This window comes from Oreochromis niloticus, linkage group LG5 (genome assembly GCF_001858045.2).
Source record: "Oreochromis niloticus isolate F11D_XX linkage group LG5, O_niloticus_UMD_NMBU, whole genome shotgun sequence".
Lineage (NCBI taxonomy): Eukaryota > Metazoa > Chordata > Actinopteri > Cichliformes > Cichlidae > Oreochromis > Oreochromis niloticus.
This window is the reverse complement of record NC_031970.2, coordinates 33,353,069-33,371,905: the sequence shown is the minus strand read 5'-3', so window position 1 is coordinate 33,371,905 and position 18,837 is coordinate 33,353,069. Positions and strand designations below refer to the sequence as shown.

At 38.5% G+C, this 18,837-nt stretch overlaps 1 protein-coding gene across 3 annotated transcripts in view; it reads right to left on the bottom strand.

Moving 5' to 3' along the window:
• The window catches only part of cntn4 (contactin 4), a 194,323-nt gene that overhangs the window by 157,684 nt on the left and 17,802 nt on the right, over nucleotides 1-18,837 (bottom strand). For all 3 annotated transcript variants that reach the window (XM_025907489.1, XM_005450133.4, XM_005450135.4), the window contains one exon: nucleotides 16,572-16,708. In XM_025907489.1, the coding sequence (XP_025763274.1) occupies nucleotides 16,572-16,626 (55 nt within the window). In that variant the 5' untranslated portion in view covers nucleotides 16,627-16,708. The remainder of the gene's footprint in view (nucleotides 1-16,571; nucleotides 16,709-18,837) is intronic.

The window sequence follows — 18,837 nt, the reverse complement described above, 5'->3', positions numbered from 1 at the left end:
TTAAAACACTCATAAATATTATGTTTTACATCTGATTGCCTCAAGGCCTTATGACATCCTCCACACTATGCACTTGAACATATACAAGTGATGAGCACCCCGTTCATTGAATTTTTAGTGTTTTAATCAACTTTGTTACATCTGTGGTGATGTGAAATGAATGGGAATCCACTCAACCCCCACCCACCATTGGCCCCTGACCCCCCTGAATGGCCCACTGAATGACCAAATGAAAGACCCACTTTACGACCTACTGAACAACCCACTGAACGGAATTTGGTGGTGAAAAATGTTTGTTTGCTAATTTAAGAGCTGTTAAAACAGACCAGTCAATTTTGACCGGAACACTAAAGTAAGGGGGGTGGGAGTGCACAGAATTGGAGGCTTAAAGAAATATTCACATTAAGCCAATTAAGAAACTGCTTCTATATTGCACTTTTTATACTATCCGGATAATATATTCACAGAACTTCATCAAACCACTCTGACTGTTTGGTGCTATCACATCTTCTTCACTTTAATCATCCCCTTGATGATGATAGAATAGAAGAAGAATAGAATAATCCTTTAATTGTCCCACAAGGGGAAATTTGGTTGTAACAGCAGCCAGAAAGACATATAGAAACAAACAGTACACAGGACACAGAACAGAAACATACACAATTTTTTCTTACATATTTACAATGGACAATGGTTACTATAAACAGAGTACTGTACAGTTATTAAATTAAATATAAATAATTCTCCTAATGACAACAATAACCAAATTCATCTTGATCATAATCATAATGATCACAGAGCTGATAGCAGCAAAGCTATTTATGTTTTCTTGTCACTGGACAGAGTTTCAGTCAATGCCTTTGTTGAAGCTGCGCACTTTCCGAAGCTTTCCAAAGTTCGACATACTGGTCACTCTGCGACTGATAAACAGTTTATAAGCGACGTGATCTCGATTTAGCTTTTAATTTTAGATCTGTCTGCTTTGTATGTGGGGAGATGACAGTAATTAAACTGTCACTCTTTAAGCTGTAGTTTCTTCACTATATTCATGTCTGGAGAAAAAAAAGAAAAGCCCAAAAAACCCTACTGTTTAAAAAACCCTACTCTTACCGTTTACCTCCCAGTGTAGGATGTTAAATCAGGTCGATTGCTATATATTACTATGTTATCGTTATCTGTTTTTTGTGGTTTTGTCAGGAAATCTGCTAAAAATAATCATATGCAGTCATAATAAATGTGGCTAAACTGACAGGCAGGGGTTACAAATAAGAGGATATCAGCCTCCTATTCATCTCTGACTGCCATTCACAGTAGAATTGCTTTGTTCTGTCAAAGACCAATTTCCATTCTGACAAGTAGCAGTATATGAGTTTATAGACCATGGTATAAATAAATTTTTAAAAACTGGGTTTAGAAGCATCTAAGCGAGTCCACTTTGTAAAATAAGCTTCTCATCGGCTCACTCCAATACTCTAACTCTCATAACAATCTGCCTTCAATCGCAGAGCAAAAGATAGCACATCATCTGAAGAGGCACATCAAACATGTTGTGCAGATGTGTGTGCGTGTGGGTTTTTTTTTTTTTTTTTACAGAGCCTCTGTGAGGAGTTCATTAAAGATAGCGTCCTCTGTGATTGTTCGAGATAATACTCAAGGGTCTGCAAATGGAACAGATACAGCTGTGACACGTCAACCTTGAAGAAAGCATATTTTCTCTGCTGGTGGGCGTGCCGAGCTGAATGCCCGGGCAAGGCTGCGAGAATGCAAAAGACTTCATAAGTGGGTTCAAAGTGACGAGACTGAAGAATATCTGCATGTATCTTTCATGCATCCCTGTGACTGTTAGAATAGATAGTTCTGTCACAGTGCATAAGTAGCTCACTGAGCTGGATAAAATCATTTTGTAGAGTCAGGACACTGATGTATTGCAGATGTTTTAACAGCAAAGACTCCATTTCACACGCGCCGAGCTAGTAAATGAAATCCAAACTTTAACAGGATGATGATGTATTTGTCATTAGTAGTACTGTTATTGCTGTTCTTTCTGCCACCTTATGTATTTCAATATGTAACATTGTCACTCCAACAACAATTTCTGTCTAATATGCAAATGTCGTGTTATAAATATAATCTCCATTCCAGCGTGATGGTTAATATTTTTTTTAATTGCCAGTCTCCCTGACCTACTTTGGCTTATCACTGTAATGGATTAAAATGCCTGTAAACAGTTTTATGCATCTTCTTATTCAGGCACTCCTCAAAGGCTTTCACTTCTGATTAAACGCACATTGTCATTTGCTTTGCTCATTCTCTTTTTCAGTTACCTGTGAGCAGATTGTTGTTCTGCAGAGCCACACTGGAGCATATGGTATAAACTGATGTCATCACTTAGGGCTATACATAATGGAATTATTCAAATTTCTATCGATTGGAGTCATTTGGTGTTTACAGTTTTCTTCTAAACAGCCACCAGAGACTGCGGCAGGTGGAGGATTACAGATACTCACAAAGGCAAAGAAAGAGAAAAATCAAACACCGCTTGTTATGAGCTCTCTGTCTGATTGCGGCTGCATACAGTCGGCTCCGTAAGTATTTGGACGATGACAATTTCTGTCGTTTTCTCACCGTACAGCACCATGGTTGATTTTAACTCAAGATGCAGTCGGAGTGCAAGGTTTTAGGTTTAATTCAAGGTATCAAGCAAAAGTATTGTATTAACTGTTTAGGAATTGTAACTGCTTATATACACATCTCTATCTTTAGGGACTCACAATTAACTGATATTGTCCGAATGCTTATGGAGCTGACTATACTATGGAGGAAAACAGAAGTAGGAAATCTGTCTAAACAAATGCATTTCTTTCTATTCACAGACCTATCTGTGAGTAGTTGAAGATGAGGTGTGTGTGTGCTAACTAACTAATGGCTCAGGCACAGTGGAGTAATGCCAATCTCCTTGCAACTAGTGGTTGCACAGATTTTTTTTGCGTTTGGTAACTGATTGCAAGGCAACCAAGTTGATCACCCAGAGGTTGAGCATGCAACATTCTCTACCTTTAGGCAACAACTTTTGATCACAAAGCAATTGCGCAGGTCACCTGGCAGGAGGCAAACCTGGGCTGACTATAAATACTCTCAGACAGACTGGCAAAGTTTGCAAATAACAGCAGACTAATTTATGAAAGCAGAAAGACTGCAATCACTTCATGTCAGTTTATGCTAATGAATACAACATGTTTGTGAGTCTTTGCAAAAGTGGACTTGACACAAGTGGTTGCAATCGGGTTGTAGTGTGGATATATCCCTTTATAAAGACGAGGTTGCTAAGCACCTTTGTCATTTTGTAGTTAATGTTCCAGGAGAGTCCTGCCTCTCCCTGAGCCTGGTTCTGTCAGAAGTTTCTTCCTCTCAAAAGGGAGTTTTTTCTTTCCACTTTGGTTACATGCTTGCTCATAGAGCATCTTTTGACTGCTGTTGTGATTTGGTGCTATATAAATTAAACCCAATTAAAACACACGCAAAAACACACAAACATGCACATGGGTTACAGATTTAAAACCTATGTTTAATTTCAAATAAAACACTAAGTTTTATTTGAACACATCAAAAAAGCAAACCCTGAAGCTTAAAAAATAATTTGACCCTGGTGGAAGTTTTTGAGGTAGATGCTTCAAAGCTTAAAACCAGACAGGTTTAATCACTTGACACTGCAGAGGTTCTTGTCCATGCATTTGTGTCTTCACGCACTGATTATTGTAACACTGTTTTTTCCGGGTCACCGAAGAAAGGTTTTAGAGGTTTACAGATGGTACAAAATGCAGCTGCTTGCATTTTTACCAAAACTCCAGAACTGAAATGTCTTCTCTGGTTGCCTTGTCAGGTTGGAGCAGATTTCAAGGTCCTGTTTTGAACTGTTTTGACTTTGAATGGTTTGGCGCCTTCACATCTCTCTGACCGTTTGCACCTCTATGTTCCATCCTGTGCTCACCAAACTCACGATACTGGCCTTCTAAAAGTTTCTAAAGCCAGCAGAAAAGCTATTGGGGAGCGTGCTTCTTCTTTTCGTGCCCCATCTTTGTGGAACAACCTCCCTCAGGCATACTCTGTGGAGCTAAGGTAAAGACCCACTTGTTCAACCAATCCTACGTGTCTTAATTCTAAGCCTAAAGTTTTTACTAGTTCTTATTGCTGTTCCCTCTTGTTTTAGCAGTTTTAAAACTGTATTGCTTTTATTTTTTTTTGTAATCTTTTTTACCTTCTAATTGCTGTTCAGCACTTTTTTGAAAGCACTTTATAAATAGAGTTATTGTTATTATTGGGGTTTTTTTAAACTTCAGTACATAAAACCAAATCTGTAAGATTTTAAATCCTTCTTAGCAACATGTTTGTTATTATTTGATTTGCTATTCGAAGTGCTTTTCATAAACTGTCTCTTGTGTCTTTCTTTTCTTTCGGTGGACTGGAAGTACAGAAGACTGCCTAGTATTTATTTTGTTGCGATTCCAGCTACAATATTCTCCATGGGCGCTGTAAAACAAAGCTCGCGATGCACTGAATATCACAGATAGAAGATGTATATCGGTAGATACTCTTTCACTTCAGTGGAGGTAAGACGATTGACTGATTCAGTCTGCACACACAACCACAAAAACACATTCACACCAACCTCAGCAGCTACTCTCGGGCAAAGCAGCAGCTTAATGGCTAACAGCATGGACAAATTTGATCATAGTGGGCTGTTCCCTAGAGAGATTGTGAGTATGGGTATACATCACAGAGTACTTAGCAATCAATCCTCAGGTGGAAAAAAATAAAAGATATATAGGCCCCTACCATTATATCATCCTCTTCATTGTGGATTCAGATAAATATAATGTTCAAATAAACATTTACCGAGGTATAACACAGAGGAAGCTTTGTTAGATTATCACTGTTATTCACATCAGCAGTTAGCTTGAGGCAGTTATCTTTACATATGAAATATTAACGAGGCTGACTCTGTGAATCATTTATTGTAACTAATGTAGATATGATCTGCCCAGATCATCTATTTGTTCACACCTTTGTATAATTATATCTGATTCTTAACATTTAATGCCTGAACAGCTGAACAACTAATATTTTTTTCTTGAGTGAAACAAAATATTGTAAACGGGATAAAATGTAAACATTTCTGTGGGTACATGTATGGTTTATTATATGTTGGATATCCATGTATTATCCATGCAGCATGAAAATGAGTGAATTAGCTGGGAGTATATGTGATGTTTACATTTCTGACGTCTGCTAGACAAAAAAAAACAAGCGGGCACAGGTTTGCCAGAAGAGGAAAGTATATCAGAGGTTATGATGTGGTTTGATTGCGTACAATAGATTATGATCCTGGCTGAGGTTTGTTGAACAACCTTCACTATAACAATACACGCACAAAAACAATCTTATTTTAACTTCTAATTAAATAAACACAGAAGGGAGAATTTGAGGGTGTGTGTCAATTTTCAAGGTGAGAAACAGATGTCATCGAAAGAGCACTAACGCTAGCTTAGCACTAATACTAGGCTAGATGAACAACTTGGACCACTTCACAGGGTGAAGGACAAATGAGTGCAGTGCAAAATTACACAAGCTGGAAAACTATTGTATTACACTTGACATAACATGACAATAGACGTGAATGATGAGAAAATAGTTGTTCTTCTTACCTCAGTATGATGTAATTTCCCGATCAACCCAATAATAAAACACTAGGAATAATTTTAATGAAAAACTTAAAATTTGTAAAAAATGTAAAACCTTAATAGAAGAGACCAGAGAAGAGCAAACTTCAGACCTGTTTCCACTTAGCTGACAAATTTAGTTTTAGATTTCCTAACTCTGTGGGCTGGAAGACAGATGATATGTCTGCTCCTCGCTTGGATGACCTTTTTATTCTAGAAGTAAAGCTAGCAATGCAAGTATGATTAGCAGCCCACTGTGATCACTGCATGAGAAAACTGTCTTCAAGATGTGTTAATGATCCTATCAAGATGCTAGATAAGATTTCCTCACGTACTGTTTTTTGGTGCTTATATTAAAATTGATATAACAGTAACAAACAGTAGTGAAAACAACCTAAAATTAATGAAAAAGTAGGGTCAGGAAGTAAAGCACATTGTATAGAAGGCAAGAGTTTTGAAGCTTAAATTAGAACGATCATCCACCCAAATGTCCTCAGACAGCTTTCTCCAAAGGTCGTGATGCCAAAAGTTATAAATTGAGGTGACACATTGTTGTCTTACAGGCTTTCTACATTTTGTGAAACCCACAGGCATAACAAAGACATCTGATAGAGGAAGAAAACAGTAGCTCACTATATTGTTGATTACAAGAGGGTAACAAAAGCATTGTTTGCCATACACATTAATGTGCAGACAGTACAGTGGTGAATAATAGATGAAATAAAGAATATAAAAAACAAATGTGTCACTTGTGGTTACGACTACATTCTGTCTGCCGTATGCTGCGGGGATTTTTTTTTTCCAGGCCACTGTCTAAGAGCATACCTCATCAAAATGTTCAGTGTTTAAGCCAAAATTAGGCAAAGCAGAAAAGGTAACTTTATCACTTTATCATTTTGAGTTGGAGAAAATCTACTGCAGTGGCTAAAAAGGGTCAGCTGAAGTACAAGGATACACCGGGGAGCTGTATCAAGGCCAACACATGAGTCCTGTGCTGCTGATTAGAGATGCCAGGCATGCTTTTAGCTGAAAAGAAAGCCATGACAGTGAATTAGCGGGCCAACTACCCAAAAGAATTCACAACAGGTTGTCCTTTAGATAGCCAGACGTGTTGGAAACAGCAATGTCTTGTCAGCTTCTGAGGTCATTCCTCATTTCTGTTGAAAATATTTCCCCTATAATGTAATGTAGATCGTGTTTCTCGGATACAAAGGAAGCAAACATTACAGTCCTCACACATAAAGTGTTTTTGTTTTTAATCAGTTACATGATTTGCATGTTCACTCTAACCTGACGGTCATTTACTAACAGAAATAAACAGCTTTCATTGAGTGGACTGGATTTTATTTCACCCTGTGTGCAGTCTTAGTACAGTAGTCTGTGACTCAAAGCCACCATTGGAGTCATCAGGCACTAAAGGAGTCCTGCAGCAGATGGCAAAGACCCCATAGGCTACTGAAGTCAACATCATGGATTCAGTCTGGGATTACATGAAGAGACAGAAGCCACTTAGACGGCACAAATCCACAAACAAACTGTGGCAAATTCTCCAAGATGCACTGGCACTGCACAAATGTTTCATAGGATGTCCTCATCGGGCCGCTGATAATAAACCAAAAGGCCAGACATTTTCAAAATTGCACTATACCATAACATATAGGGTGGTTAATTACTATGAGAATATAGGAGTCTGTAAGTTGATGGTGTACTTGGATTTCTAGTAAATATGCACAGACTAAACATTCTGATTCACACAGTAATTGTGATCTTTAAATAGGATTGTTTACTCCTTCAAATTAAAACTACATTCTTTTTCTTTTTAAGGAAATTTACCTCAAAAGGGACAAAACCTTTACTGTTCTCAGCTGCTGTGTCATCTGGCTCCTTTTCAGATCTTTTATATATATATATGAATGAATAAACTTATACTGTCTTTCATGAGTGACTGTTTCAAAAATACTGTAATTACTTGTAATTCTTTACATTTTTAAAAAATTTTCAACGATAAAGAAATTGAAGAGATGCAATCGGCCTGCAAAATAAGATAAATTAATAAAAAATTAAAATATGAAATGAAGAAATCATTCACTTCTTTGGATGTGTGTGATGCAATTGCACAGTTAATGCTGTGCATTTGGTTCAGTGCATCTACTGTACATGTCTTTGTCACAAGTAAATCCAATTAATCCATGAAGATGGTCAGCAGAACTGGATGTGTGACAGGCTGCGTGGGATGCTTCCTTCAGCTCACTTCTGTCTTGTCTTGTTTTGCTTTGACACCATGAATCTAAAGTCTGCAAGCCTCAGTGGTGACAACAGTGCTGTGTTTCTTTCATGGTTAACACCGACCGACTGAATAAGATGTGGGTGACGTGCACCGTCTATGAATAGTTGAGACCAAACAAAAGTCTTATAATTGCAGACTGTACGTAAAAGATGGACGTGTTCACTATGACATCAAGCACTTGCAACTTTTAAACTCATACTGTAGACGACTGCCTCAAACTGAATATTTTGGCTGCAGACATCACCAGTGAGGGTGGATCTGACTGAGATCTATTGCGAGCTCACAGGAAACACAGTAAAGCATATCCTGCTTTATGTCCCTCTGAACACTAATGTGGGCCATGATATACAAATATTATTTGAAAGTAGTGATTGAATTGAGACCATAAACTAATCAGGAAAATGTTTACTGAGCTCATACTCCTTCAGTGATGCAATTTTGCTTTGTCTCAGTCGCTGACTGTCACAAGTTATTATTGCAGAGTACATTTAGAAGATGCCAGAACTCTTTGAGTTTGAAGTCAAATACTGCTGGTTTGTCAAAGTTGCTGCCACATTAGAAATACACACAAGGTCTCCATTGGCAATACTCAACCATCATATGATGGCAATACTGAAACGGGTCTCACAACTTTTTACAACAGGAAATAAAAGGGTACATTTGAACCCAATCTGAGTGAGATTTTCAGCAACTAAGCTAATAAGCATTGAGTCCCGCAGAAAGGAAAGTACAGCCTCTTATATTTCTAAGGTTTTACATGTAAAACCATAACAAAAATCATCTGTTCCTTTCCAGGTTTTAAAATGTAAATGGAAGCTAGGATGAACAGTAGTACAGGACATATGACACTGCATCATTAGTTATTTAACAAGCACTAAGACAAAATGCAGAAGCAGCGTGTAAAAAAAGTAAACACACCGTTGCTGCTTCCGTTGGAATTATGAGTGTAAGGAGCAGCCTGGTGCTGCTAATCAAACGCACTTGATTAACTGATCATCAGCAAGTGTGAGCACCTCTATAAAAGATGGTCAATCATGCTGTTCCGGCAGTGAGCCATGATCTTAAAGAAGTTTCTGTTGTCACGTATTAGTCTGGGAAGAGTTTTGGGGTCATTTCCAAGCAACAAGTCCATCATAGTGAAAACACACAAGACAGAGTCGTACAGAAAACAGTTACAGATGTTTTTTAAAACTTATTGAACCATGGAGCACATGCATTGCATTTGTTGGCTTAGTTTCTGTTAAATGAATGACACCTTGTAATATGTCATTTGTTGTTCATCAAAGGCAGTATGAATTCTGAATTTTAAACATTTTAGTACCTGCTAAGAAACAGGTGATTTTCTATTGTGATAGGCACAACCTTAGAATTATAATAGGATATGTTTTGTTTTTCACATTACTTTATTTTCCACACTGTTGAACTGCTCCATTAAGGTGAGGTTGTGAAAACTCGGAAACTGAGTACTCAAAGCCGAAAACGTTTTGTTATGGTTTGGTACGCCGGAGCATCAGCCGGAGCTTCCCGGTGCTATTTCTGTGTCAATTTACTTCCACTTTTTTGCTGTCTTTCCTTCTCAGAATCCTTTTGTTGTAGGAAAACATTTCTTGCTTTTCATTCATTGGGCCCATATTTGCATTTTACAACATTGTGCCCATTTAAAAAGAAAAAAAAAGAAAAAAGGTATCTGGAAACAAGCCTCTTTCACTCACAAAGCAAAAATAAGCTTGTGTCCAAAATGCGTAAGGGTGTGCATGTATTGGTATGTGTGTCGTTCTGTGTAAAATACTGAGCCTGCTTGGAAAGACAGTCCCTTTAATCTGCTCTGCAGCGACTCTCAGGGTGAAGAAATCAAGTGGTTCTGAAACAGGACCCCAAAATCACACATGCACAAAAAAAGCAGCTCGATGAAAAATGTGCAAGAGTGCATGAGCAGAAGTAAAGGGCCCTTGCTGCTATCATCATGGTAGAATAAGCTGGGGCAACGAATAGAGAATTAAGATTCTGGATGCACGGCGCAGCAGGACTATGGTGGGGAGAAATCAGACGCTAACAGGGACGAACAGAGAAAAACAAGCTGAACAGCCAACAACGTGTACATACATCAAACACACCCTCCTATCGTAACAGCCCTTCACAATCCCTGTTCCATTTACACAAGCTCCACATTATCACAGTGGATTTAATAAGTTGGCCAACAACAGAAAAGCAAAGCTGCATTCGGTTATTGGCTTCTTGGAGTTTAAAGATAAAATACTTCAGGTTTTATAACATCCAGTTCTTTGCCAAACCCACTTCTTCAATCACTCTAAAGCAAACAAAGAGAGTGTTGCAATCAAATTTAAAATCCCCCATTTCATGCTTTTATTTGCAAAGGCCATGTCATTTTAATATTAACAAAACGTCTGAATAATAAGTCCCACTATCAGATACACACACACACACTTTTCAGTCCCATTAGTTGTAAATTTGTACAATCAGCTATGTCACAAATATTAAATTTCACTTGGAGAAAAAAATGTCCCCAACCAACTGTGGACTACAGCTTTTAGCAAACATTAATCAAACAGGAATAAATAGTGCATTTAGTGGGGACTATTTTAATCCACGGATTAGCCACACTTGGCTCTCTGGTGAACATTTACTGCACTGTATGTTTCTCAGAATAAATAAACAAAAACACAGCGCCCAAGTTTATAATTTAAAAAAACAAAAAGCCACCCAGTGCAACAACAGTTTGCTTTACCAGTGTGTTAATAAGATGCAGTGTATCAGGCGTTTACAGCACAGACTTGCTAATAGAATAATACCACTACTATGTTTAGATTATTCATACAGCCTTACATGACAGGACATAAACATGCTTCTATAAAATAACAGGAAAAAAGATGTTTAACAAATATAAACCCCTGTTTTTGAGTCTGAAGATAAGCCCAATAATAGTCACCTATTCAAGACAAAGCTCTTTACCATGCATCGAGGGTTTCGTCCCAGGTCCAGCACCCTGACGCTGTATGCTAATTGGAAGGAAAGAGGCTGAGGACTACTGAGTGTCAGAACTACAATCCAGGATGAAACAACAAAGATCCATGAGTACAGCAGGAAGATGGCCACATCTGACCATGTGCTGCAGATTTGTTGGCTGCCCTTTCATGAATGCGAATCTCCACCAAACTCTAACAGTTTGAGATCTGTTGGATTGGGATCTGGTGATGGAGGTCATTTGAGTGCAGTGAAGTCACTGTCTTGTTCAAGAAACCAGTCTAAGATTATTTAAATATTGTGACATGGTTTCATCCTGTTTAAATCAGGATGAAACCATGAAGATGGATGCACTGGTCAGAAAGGGCATAGACATGGTCAGCTACAATATGCAGATAGGCTGCAGCCTTTAGACGATGCTCAGTTGGAGTTGAGGTTTCAAGAAAATGAGCCTGTGCAAACTTAACCTCAATTTCCTGTTTGTAGCTGACAGGAGGGGCACACAGTGTGGTCATCTGCTGCTGTAGTCCATCTGCTTCAAGGTTCAATGTGTTTTGTGTTCAGAGATGTTCTTCTGCATACCTTTGTAATGCATAGTTGCCTTGCTACCAGCGTCAAACAATCTATCCATTCTGCCTGTTACAAGACCGAGAGGTCGGTACAAGAACTGGACTCAAGTGCAGGAACCCAGAACAGAGACAGTGGAACGGTTTACAGTGTTTATTTGTTAAACTCAAAAATTCAAAGCGTGATAAGGACAAAGACAACAAATCATAGAACGTGAAGTGGTGAGGCCTAGTTAATGTGGTGGATGTGGATTGAGAGGGAGGAATTGGGCCAGCGATGCAGACTGGAACGTGGCAGTTAAGCAGTCACACTGAGGAGAGAGGACAACTGAGTTAGGGAGGTCGTGGAGAAGAGCTCTGTAGATGGTGAGTATGTTGTATAACTTTTCTAACTTGCAGCTGGAGAGACTAAGCGGTGTGGAAGGGGTGACATGAATCCGGAGTGAGCTGAATATGAATAGGCTGAGATCTAAAGGTTCCTGATGGTGTGCGGTGGCAGGTGAGGCACAGAGTGATTTCCAGGTATCCGGAGTCCAAGAGAGAAGTTTAAGCTTGAGGTTTAAGTCAAGGTGAGTCCAGGAAGTGAGTTGATGATGAACTGGTGCTGAAGGCTGAGGCTTAAATCACTCTGGCTTGAATGCCTACAATCAGCTCCAGGTATGCGGAACTGCGGAGGATAAGCTGGCCCTGCCCAGGGGCGGATACCAGGTAGACTCAGGAGCCTGATGGAAAATTCCAGCCGCACACCCGGACCATGACGCTGCCGTGACTTCTGATATCAACAAAATATCGATGACAAGATTTACCTTAATGAGCAGCTGAACATGTATACCTAATAAAATGTCCAGCAAGTGTATACATCCCATAGTTAAGGTAGAAGACGGGACTGACAGTCAGAAATTTCAAAGTGAAAAATAACTAAATCACTTTGATTTATGGCAGAATCAAAGAGAAGTGAATCCTCTTGATATTCTCTTTGATAAATAAACACAAATCCAATACTAATGTCTAATGTGTGCTCAACATCTGAGGCCATCTGAAAATCCAGCATTGTGAAAAAGACTTTGCAGAAAATGAGGACTGCGCATTAAGGCATATTTCTAAATTTTCTGCATTAGCAGCTGAGCGCAAACTCCTGCAGTAACATAACTTTACTGCACGACTGTGTTTGGTGGCATTACTAACTTACAAAAACAGATTTGCATAATGCCTTCTGTCCGCTGAGAATTTTTATCAGTCATAGAAAATATTATTAGGAGAAGAATTTGTTCCAGTGTGGTGAAACTACACCTTCTCCAGTCCATGTTATGTGTTCAGCCTCATTCGCCAGGAATGTGTTCTTTTTTTATTACATTTCTGGAAAGTTTGCTTTACCCTTCCTGAACTGCATTTTTCTCACTGCTGTGCTGCATTTCCTAAATATCTACAACAGAAGTGGAGAGCAAAATGTGACAATGACCAATGGTGATAATGGGACAAATGTGATAGAAAACACTGGAGCATTATGCACGAATAAAAACAATACCCAGTCTGCTGTCTGCTATTGCATCGTACAGGCAGGTGACTAATTTTAAAACGTAATTGGATTTTTAGTTTCGACTGGCACATAGCGTGTCTTATTATCAAGCTTTTTATCCATTTGTGCATGAAAAACAAATCTACTTGTAACTCCCCAGGCTGAGGAGTGTACCTAAAGCTGCAATAAACATCTTTATAATTTCTTTCCTCAAGTCTCCACGAGTTTCTCTCTATTCACAAATCCACTCTGCAGCACATGAAAGCCAGCATCTTTAGGTCGGCATATGTTTAGATCAGATCAGTCTTGTCCTCCATGAGTTTTGTTCCAAAATGATAACCAGGAGAGTTGCTGTGTCCAAGGTTTGGCTTCTAAAAAAAATGCTTTCTGAGGCTTTTCAGCACAGCTGGAAACATATTAACTGCTCAGGGGTCTTCCTTGGCGTATCCCTGAAAGATTGTTTAAAGCAAATGTCTCAGTTTTTGAGAATTTTGGAAAGAAGATAAACCAGTTTTAGTCACCGGGTGCTTCTTTCACGGCTATTCTCTGAGGGTTTTTTGTCCTTACACGCCACGGCCCACTCTACAGTTTTGAAGCCTAGGACCCCATTAACACTGCTTCTCCCATGGTGCAAAGCTTCAACTGAGATCTTACAGAATGCAAATGGACTGGCAGCTATATAGCACTTTTCTAGTCCTACTGACCACTTGAAGCACTGTAGGCTATAAGCTACATCTGATCCTAGCACGCTTTATTCTCTGCACTTGAAGCACTTAGTTTACCTCCCATTCATGGCCAATTTAGAGGCATCAGTTAACCTAACATGAATGTGTGTGTTTGAGTTTGAAACTACCTGCCTGGGCATTTCTCTGTGGAGTTTGCATGTTCTGCCTCATGTTCTGCTGCGAGGCAACAGTGCTAACCACTGAGACAATATGCAAACAAAATTATCTGAATACAGGACAAATAATCATATGTAGAGAGGAGTGCACTGTTTTTTTCTGTTTCAAAAAGCTAGAAAAATTGAGCTGTTGTAACACCCCTACAGTTTTCATGCAGACCTAGAATTACTGCTCAGTATCTCAGAGAAATACATTTAAATGTTGAATAGCTCTATAACGCACAGTTTACATCAATATGTGCTAAAAACAGGCTTGACAAAAAAAGTTCATAGGTTGGTTGTGTGGCGTCAACTTGTTTAACCATGCTCGGAAAGTCTGTAATATCAGCTAATTCTGTTAATCATTGTGCAACTGCAGTGATGGATGCTGAAGTCCCACTAGCTTTGTTTAGTTAGTGACACTAATTATAAGTCTGCAGATGCAGACAAATTATTGCGAAAAAAAGAAATAGAAAAAAAGACAATGTCAGAGTTCTTCATATGGAAGGTTAGTCCATTAACCACATGACACACTTTAGGTTTGACACAAAGAAAGTAAAAATGATGCAGTGATGAGTGGAATTTGGTCTAGTACAACTATGTGCTGGTACTTATGTCAACGAACACAAGATTATTCTGTCAGTCTAGTATCTTTGTCCACAGGTAGACAGAGATACATCTTATCTTATGTTTCTGCTATATGAGACTATAACTGTTAGGACAGTACAGTTAACAGGACCTGTGGAACACATGTGGGACTTTATGATGGGATTCATGGGGAAAATTTGATTCTTGTAAGTGCATAACAAAATAACGTTATGTGGGCGCCCTTGAGGTATGAGCTCCACGAGGATTCTCCTGCACACTGACCAGTAATCACCAGCTGTCTGCAGCGAGATCATGTGGGATTGTTAGACCTACAATAAGATGAGCAGTGACACGCGTTAGCCCTGCAAGGGCAAATGCAATGTAGCTCAAGGTTCCTTTAAACAAATCTGATAATCACATGTGTAAGGTAAGGAGTTCACAACAGGCTTAATGTGTGTTGAGTAATGAGAAGGCGAGTTTCACAGAGCACAGACCTCATCACTGGGGCCTTTTCTTCATCTTTATTCCTGTAATACCTGTTGATTAAACACTCTGAGTGATTCCTCTGGTGCTCTCTGGTGACCCCTGCTATTTGTAAAGGAGACAAATTAAAGTCCTCCATCAAAATGTGATCAATGCCAGAGAGCCTCTAGGTGAAATGGGCACCACGGTGTAATGAAGCTATAACTCAACTTTAGTGCATTCTAAATGAGTGATGGACATCTGAAAGTACCGAGGAAGGATTTCCTCATAGCCTCTTTTACATGTCAACATGAGAAATTAACCTAATTTCAATATTCTTTTACAGCACTTCTTTTACAAAATAATTACTGGTGCTACAACATTTCAAGTATTTTTTATATATATATGTGTTGAGTGATTAATTCACTTGTTCACTGAATTCGTGATTGAGTGGTGAATTACTGTAAAATGTTAGATCAATTTCATGCTCTCAGATTAATCCGGGTAACTCTGTAATACTTGACAAAGTAAATTAGATCATAGGAGGCTAACTGAAACAGATCTCACACTCGACTTTTTTTTTTTACTATTGGAAAACGAACAATTATGCGTTTGGGAAAAGCAATATCCTGCTCACATCTCATTTCATAAAGAAATAAAATAGAAACCTGTTAGTAAATGTTTCCTTTACAAAAACAGATATCATAGAACAGATGCTCCACAACTAGCAGTGTAAACCTTATTGTGTTATTGTGTGTTTGTAGTGTTCCAAACACAAACACCAGTTTGTCCACTGGTGGACAAACTATGCAACATCAACACTCATACTGTACCATGGTTGAAGGGTGTTTCTCCCACCTCTTTGTTAGTTTTTTTTTTTTTATTTGAATTTATCAGCTAAATATTATTGTCAAAATGTTCTTCATGTTTGTTTATCTGTCTGTTTTTTTGCATATAGTTATATTAATTATGCAATTTAGTGACAATATTCAATAATTAAATTCTGAGGTCTGATATAATCAAACAGATTTAGGAAGCCTTATGCTGACATCATATATTCCTCACTGCATGGCTTCTTTATTTTTTCGTCTTGACATGTTTTTATATTGGCTGTCTCGGGTTTAGCAAAACTTTAGATTTGTGGTCGTTTTACACTCTTGATAAATTTCACCCTTCTTTGTGATCTGTGAAGCTAAGTTAAACTGAACATTTTCATTTCCACTTTAATGCGGTGCACTCCACTCATTCAAATTCAGCGTGATATTGCTAACCTTTTGTGAGTGCCAGATACAATACTGAGAAAAGGCTGAAACGCAATATTGCCAGTGATTGGAGGTCTTTAGCGGACCAGGGCTTACCTTGAAAATAATGTCCTCATTGAATGGATTCTACAGACATATTATTTTAGATCTGTGAGAGAAATTATGTTTGCTTATGGCTAATCTACTTGAAGCTATTCCTTTCTAAACTACAGCTTTCATACTGGTGCTTGCCCCAAATACATATGAATAAGACTCAGACTTCACAAAGGCAGCTTTGGCATGCATCAAAAGTTCTTAATAAGATACTTTACCTGCAAGGCACCCCATAAGTGACTGCAGCAGCAGCAGTTTCCATAGCAACATCATCTTCAATTTTGTAGGGTCAAAGTAGTCTCACATCCAATCACAAATGTATGGAATCCGATTTGCACCTTTCTGGTTTTCCAATCTGTAGAAGAAGGAATAGGTGAGATGAGTTGAAAGTAAAGTTTTTGTTAGCAAGTAGCCTTTCCCCACTCAGCATACTCATTTCACAAGGTTTGGAACTACATGCAGGAACGTACAACTGAAAGAACATAATACATATTAATTATGAACTATGTTATAGTTTATCAAGTAAACCCAAATCTTTCACTGCGTGTCTAAAGTTCACAGTAAACTCCTGGTTCAAATTTCATGGAAGTTGAGCAGCAGAAAAAACCAAAGCATCTAGTTTTCAGTTCAGTGTGTGTGCGCGTGCTTGTGTATGTATTTCCGTATCTCCAGCGACACTCGTGACATCTACTTTCAAGTCAGTTTAAAAGCAAAGCCACAGCTAAAACTTTTCATAGTATTGTTCTTCTTTGAAGCCGCACAGCTTTCATGCTCAAAAAACCCCAGTGCCGGAGCAAAAGACAGAAAATGCTGAAACGCTGGAAAACGCTGAAGAATTTCACAGTTGTGTGCTTTTCCCTCAACAGAGACAATATCTCTCCGGAGTGAGAATTAAAACTGGAACGTTTGGAGAGTGTCAGCAAGATTCAAGCTGCAGTAAAGTGGTGGTGGTGCTGGTGGTGGTGCTGGTGAAGGAGTGGTGGTGGTGGTCGAGATTTATGAATGAAAACACTGTCACTACTTATGCTAGCTTAAGTCACTAAAGACTTTTGCTGCACAAATCACTTTGTTTCTCTAAGTTACACCCAATCTGAAACTATTTTGAGCTGTTTTGATAACTGTGCAGCCCTCTCACACTGAATACACTTGAAAGATCTTCTATCTGATAATGTTAAAATAACATCATATTCAGTATTTAGCACTGTATTGTAAAGATCGCTGTTTACAGCCTCTATATTAAAAGAGTTTCATTGTTCAGGAAACGTCTGTATGCATACACATGCGTATCATTGTTACTTATAATAAAAGACGCTGATGGGCACTAACACTTAGTACAATTACTACAAAAGGCAGTTTTTTTTTCTAACTAACACTGTTTTCTGTGTGTGTGCCGTTACGTAGCCATAGTAACAATGATGGGAGCAAAGGGGAACGCAACAAATCTGAAAAGTGAGGAGGTCTACGTGAATAGATGGCTGTTCCTTTCAAAATCATAAAGAGCATTTTTCTTGATGTAAGCTCATTACTATGGCTATGACAAGCGATGTCCAGCTAAAGATAGAAACATTTCTTTCACATTTATTTACATCATGAAGTTGTATATTTAGTAAGGAATAAGCTATATCTGCTTTCTCATCCTTCATCTCCATTTATCTTTGTGCGATTTGTAATGCAAAATTTTATTTGTCACCTTTGTTTTCCCATGATGTAACATTTACATCACTCAAAATTTCCTGTTACTTTCTTGCCTGCACACATCCTCCAAACCAATCAGCACCTATTGTAGCACCTGTTTTGTTTTTTTTATCATTCTTTTCTGTTAATTTTCTGGCTTCCAGGCTGTCTGTTATCCCCCCCTCTCCTCCACCTAATGTTGTCTCAGTGTCTCAGCCAACATCTCCATCAACCATCTGCTTACTCTGATAAACTCCAGGGGTCCAGCTACTATCTCTATGATGTTGCTTCTGATTAGGGTCCAAAAGAACTTAAATGTAAGTTAAAATAAATAAATCGAATTATTTTAAATGAATTCACTTCATGGAACCGAGGTAAAACAAATTTTACTCTGTATTATTGCCTTGTTGGGTTTTGTGATGCCCATCCTTCATCCCGTCACTTCCAATAACGTTTAAGGATCTTAAAAAACATTGTAATTGGTATAATTAAAATAATAAATTCTCCTAAATATGTTGGCTATGAAGGTAGTAACAATATAACTTCCCGTGGGGACCATGTCAATACATGCTGTATGAATTTGGGCTTGTTCAAAAGGAAATTCATAATAAAAGCTCCCCAAAAGGACAGGATTCGTTAGGTAAATTGGCTTTAAACAATACTGTTCACCAAAGCAATGTATATTGATTGTGTTGGAGAATTTGTTGTTAGTCTTTGTTCACACTAATTTCCTGGCTTCTGCACCCTCAACCTGCCAATATGCATTAACACCCTTTGAAGCTGCTAGCAATGTCTATCCTGCACCTGTGT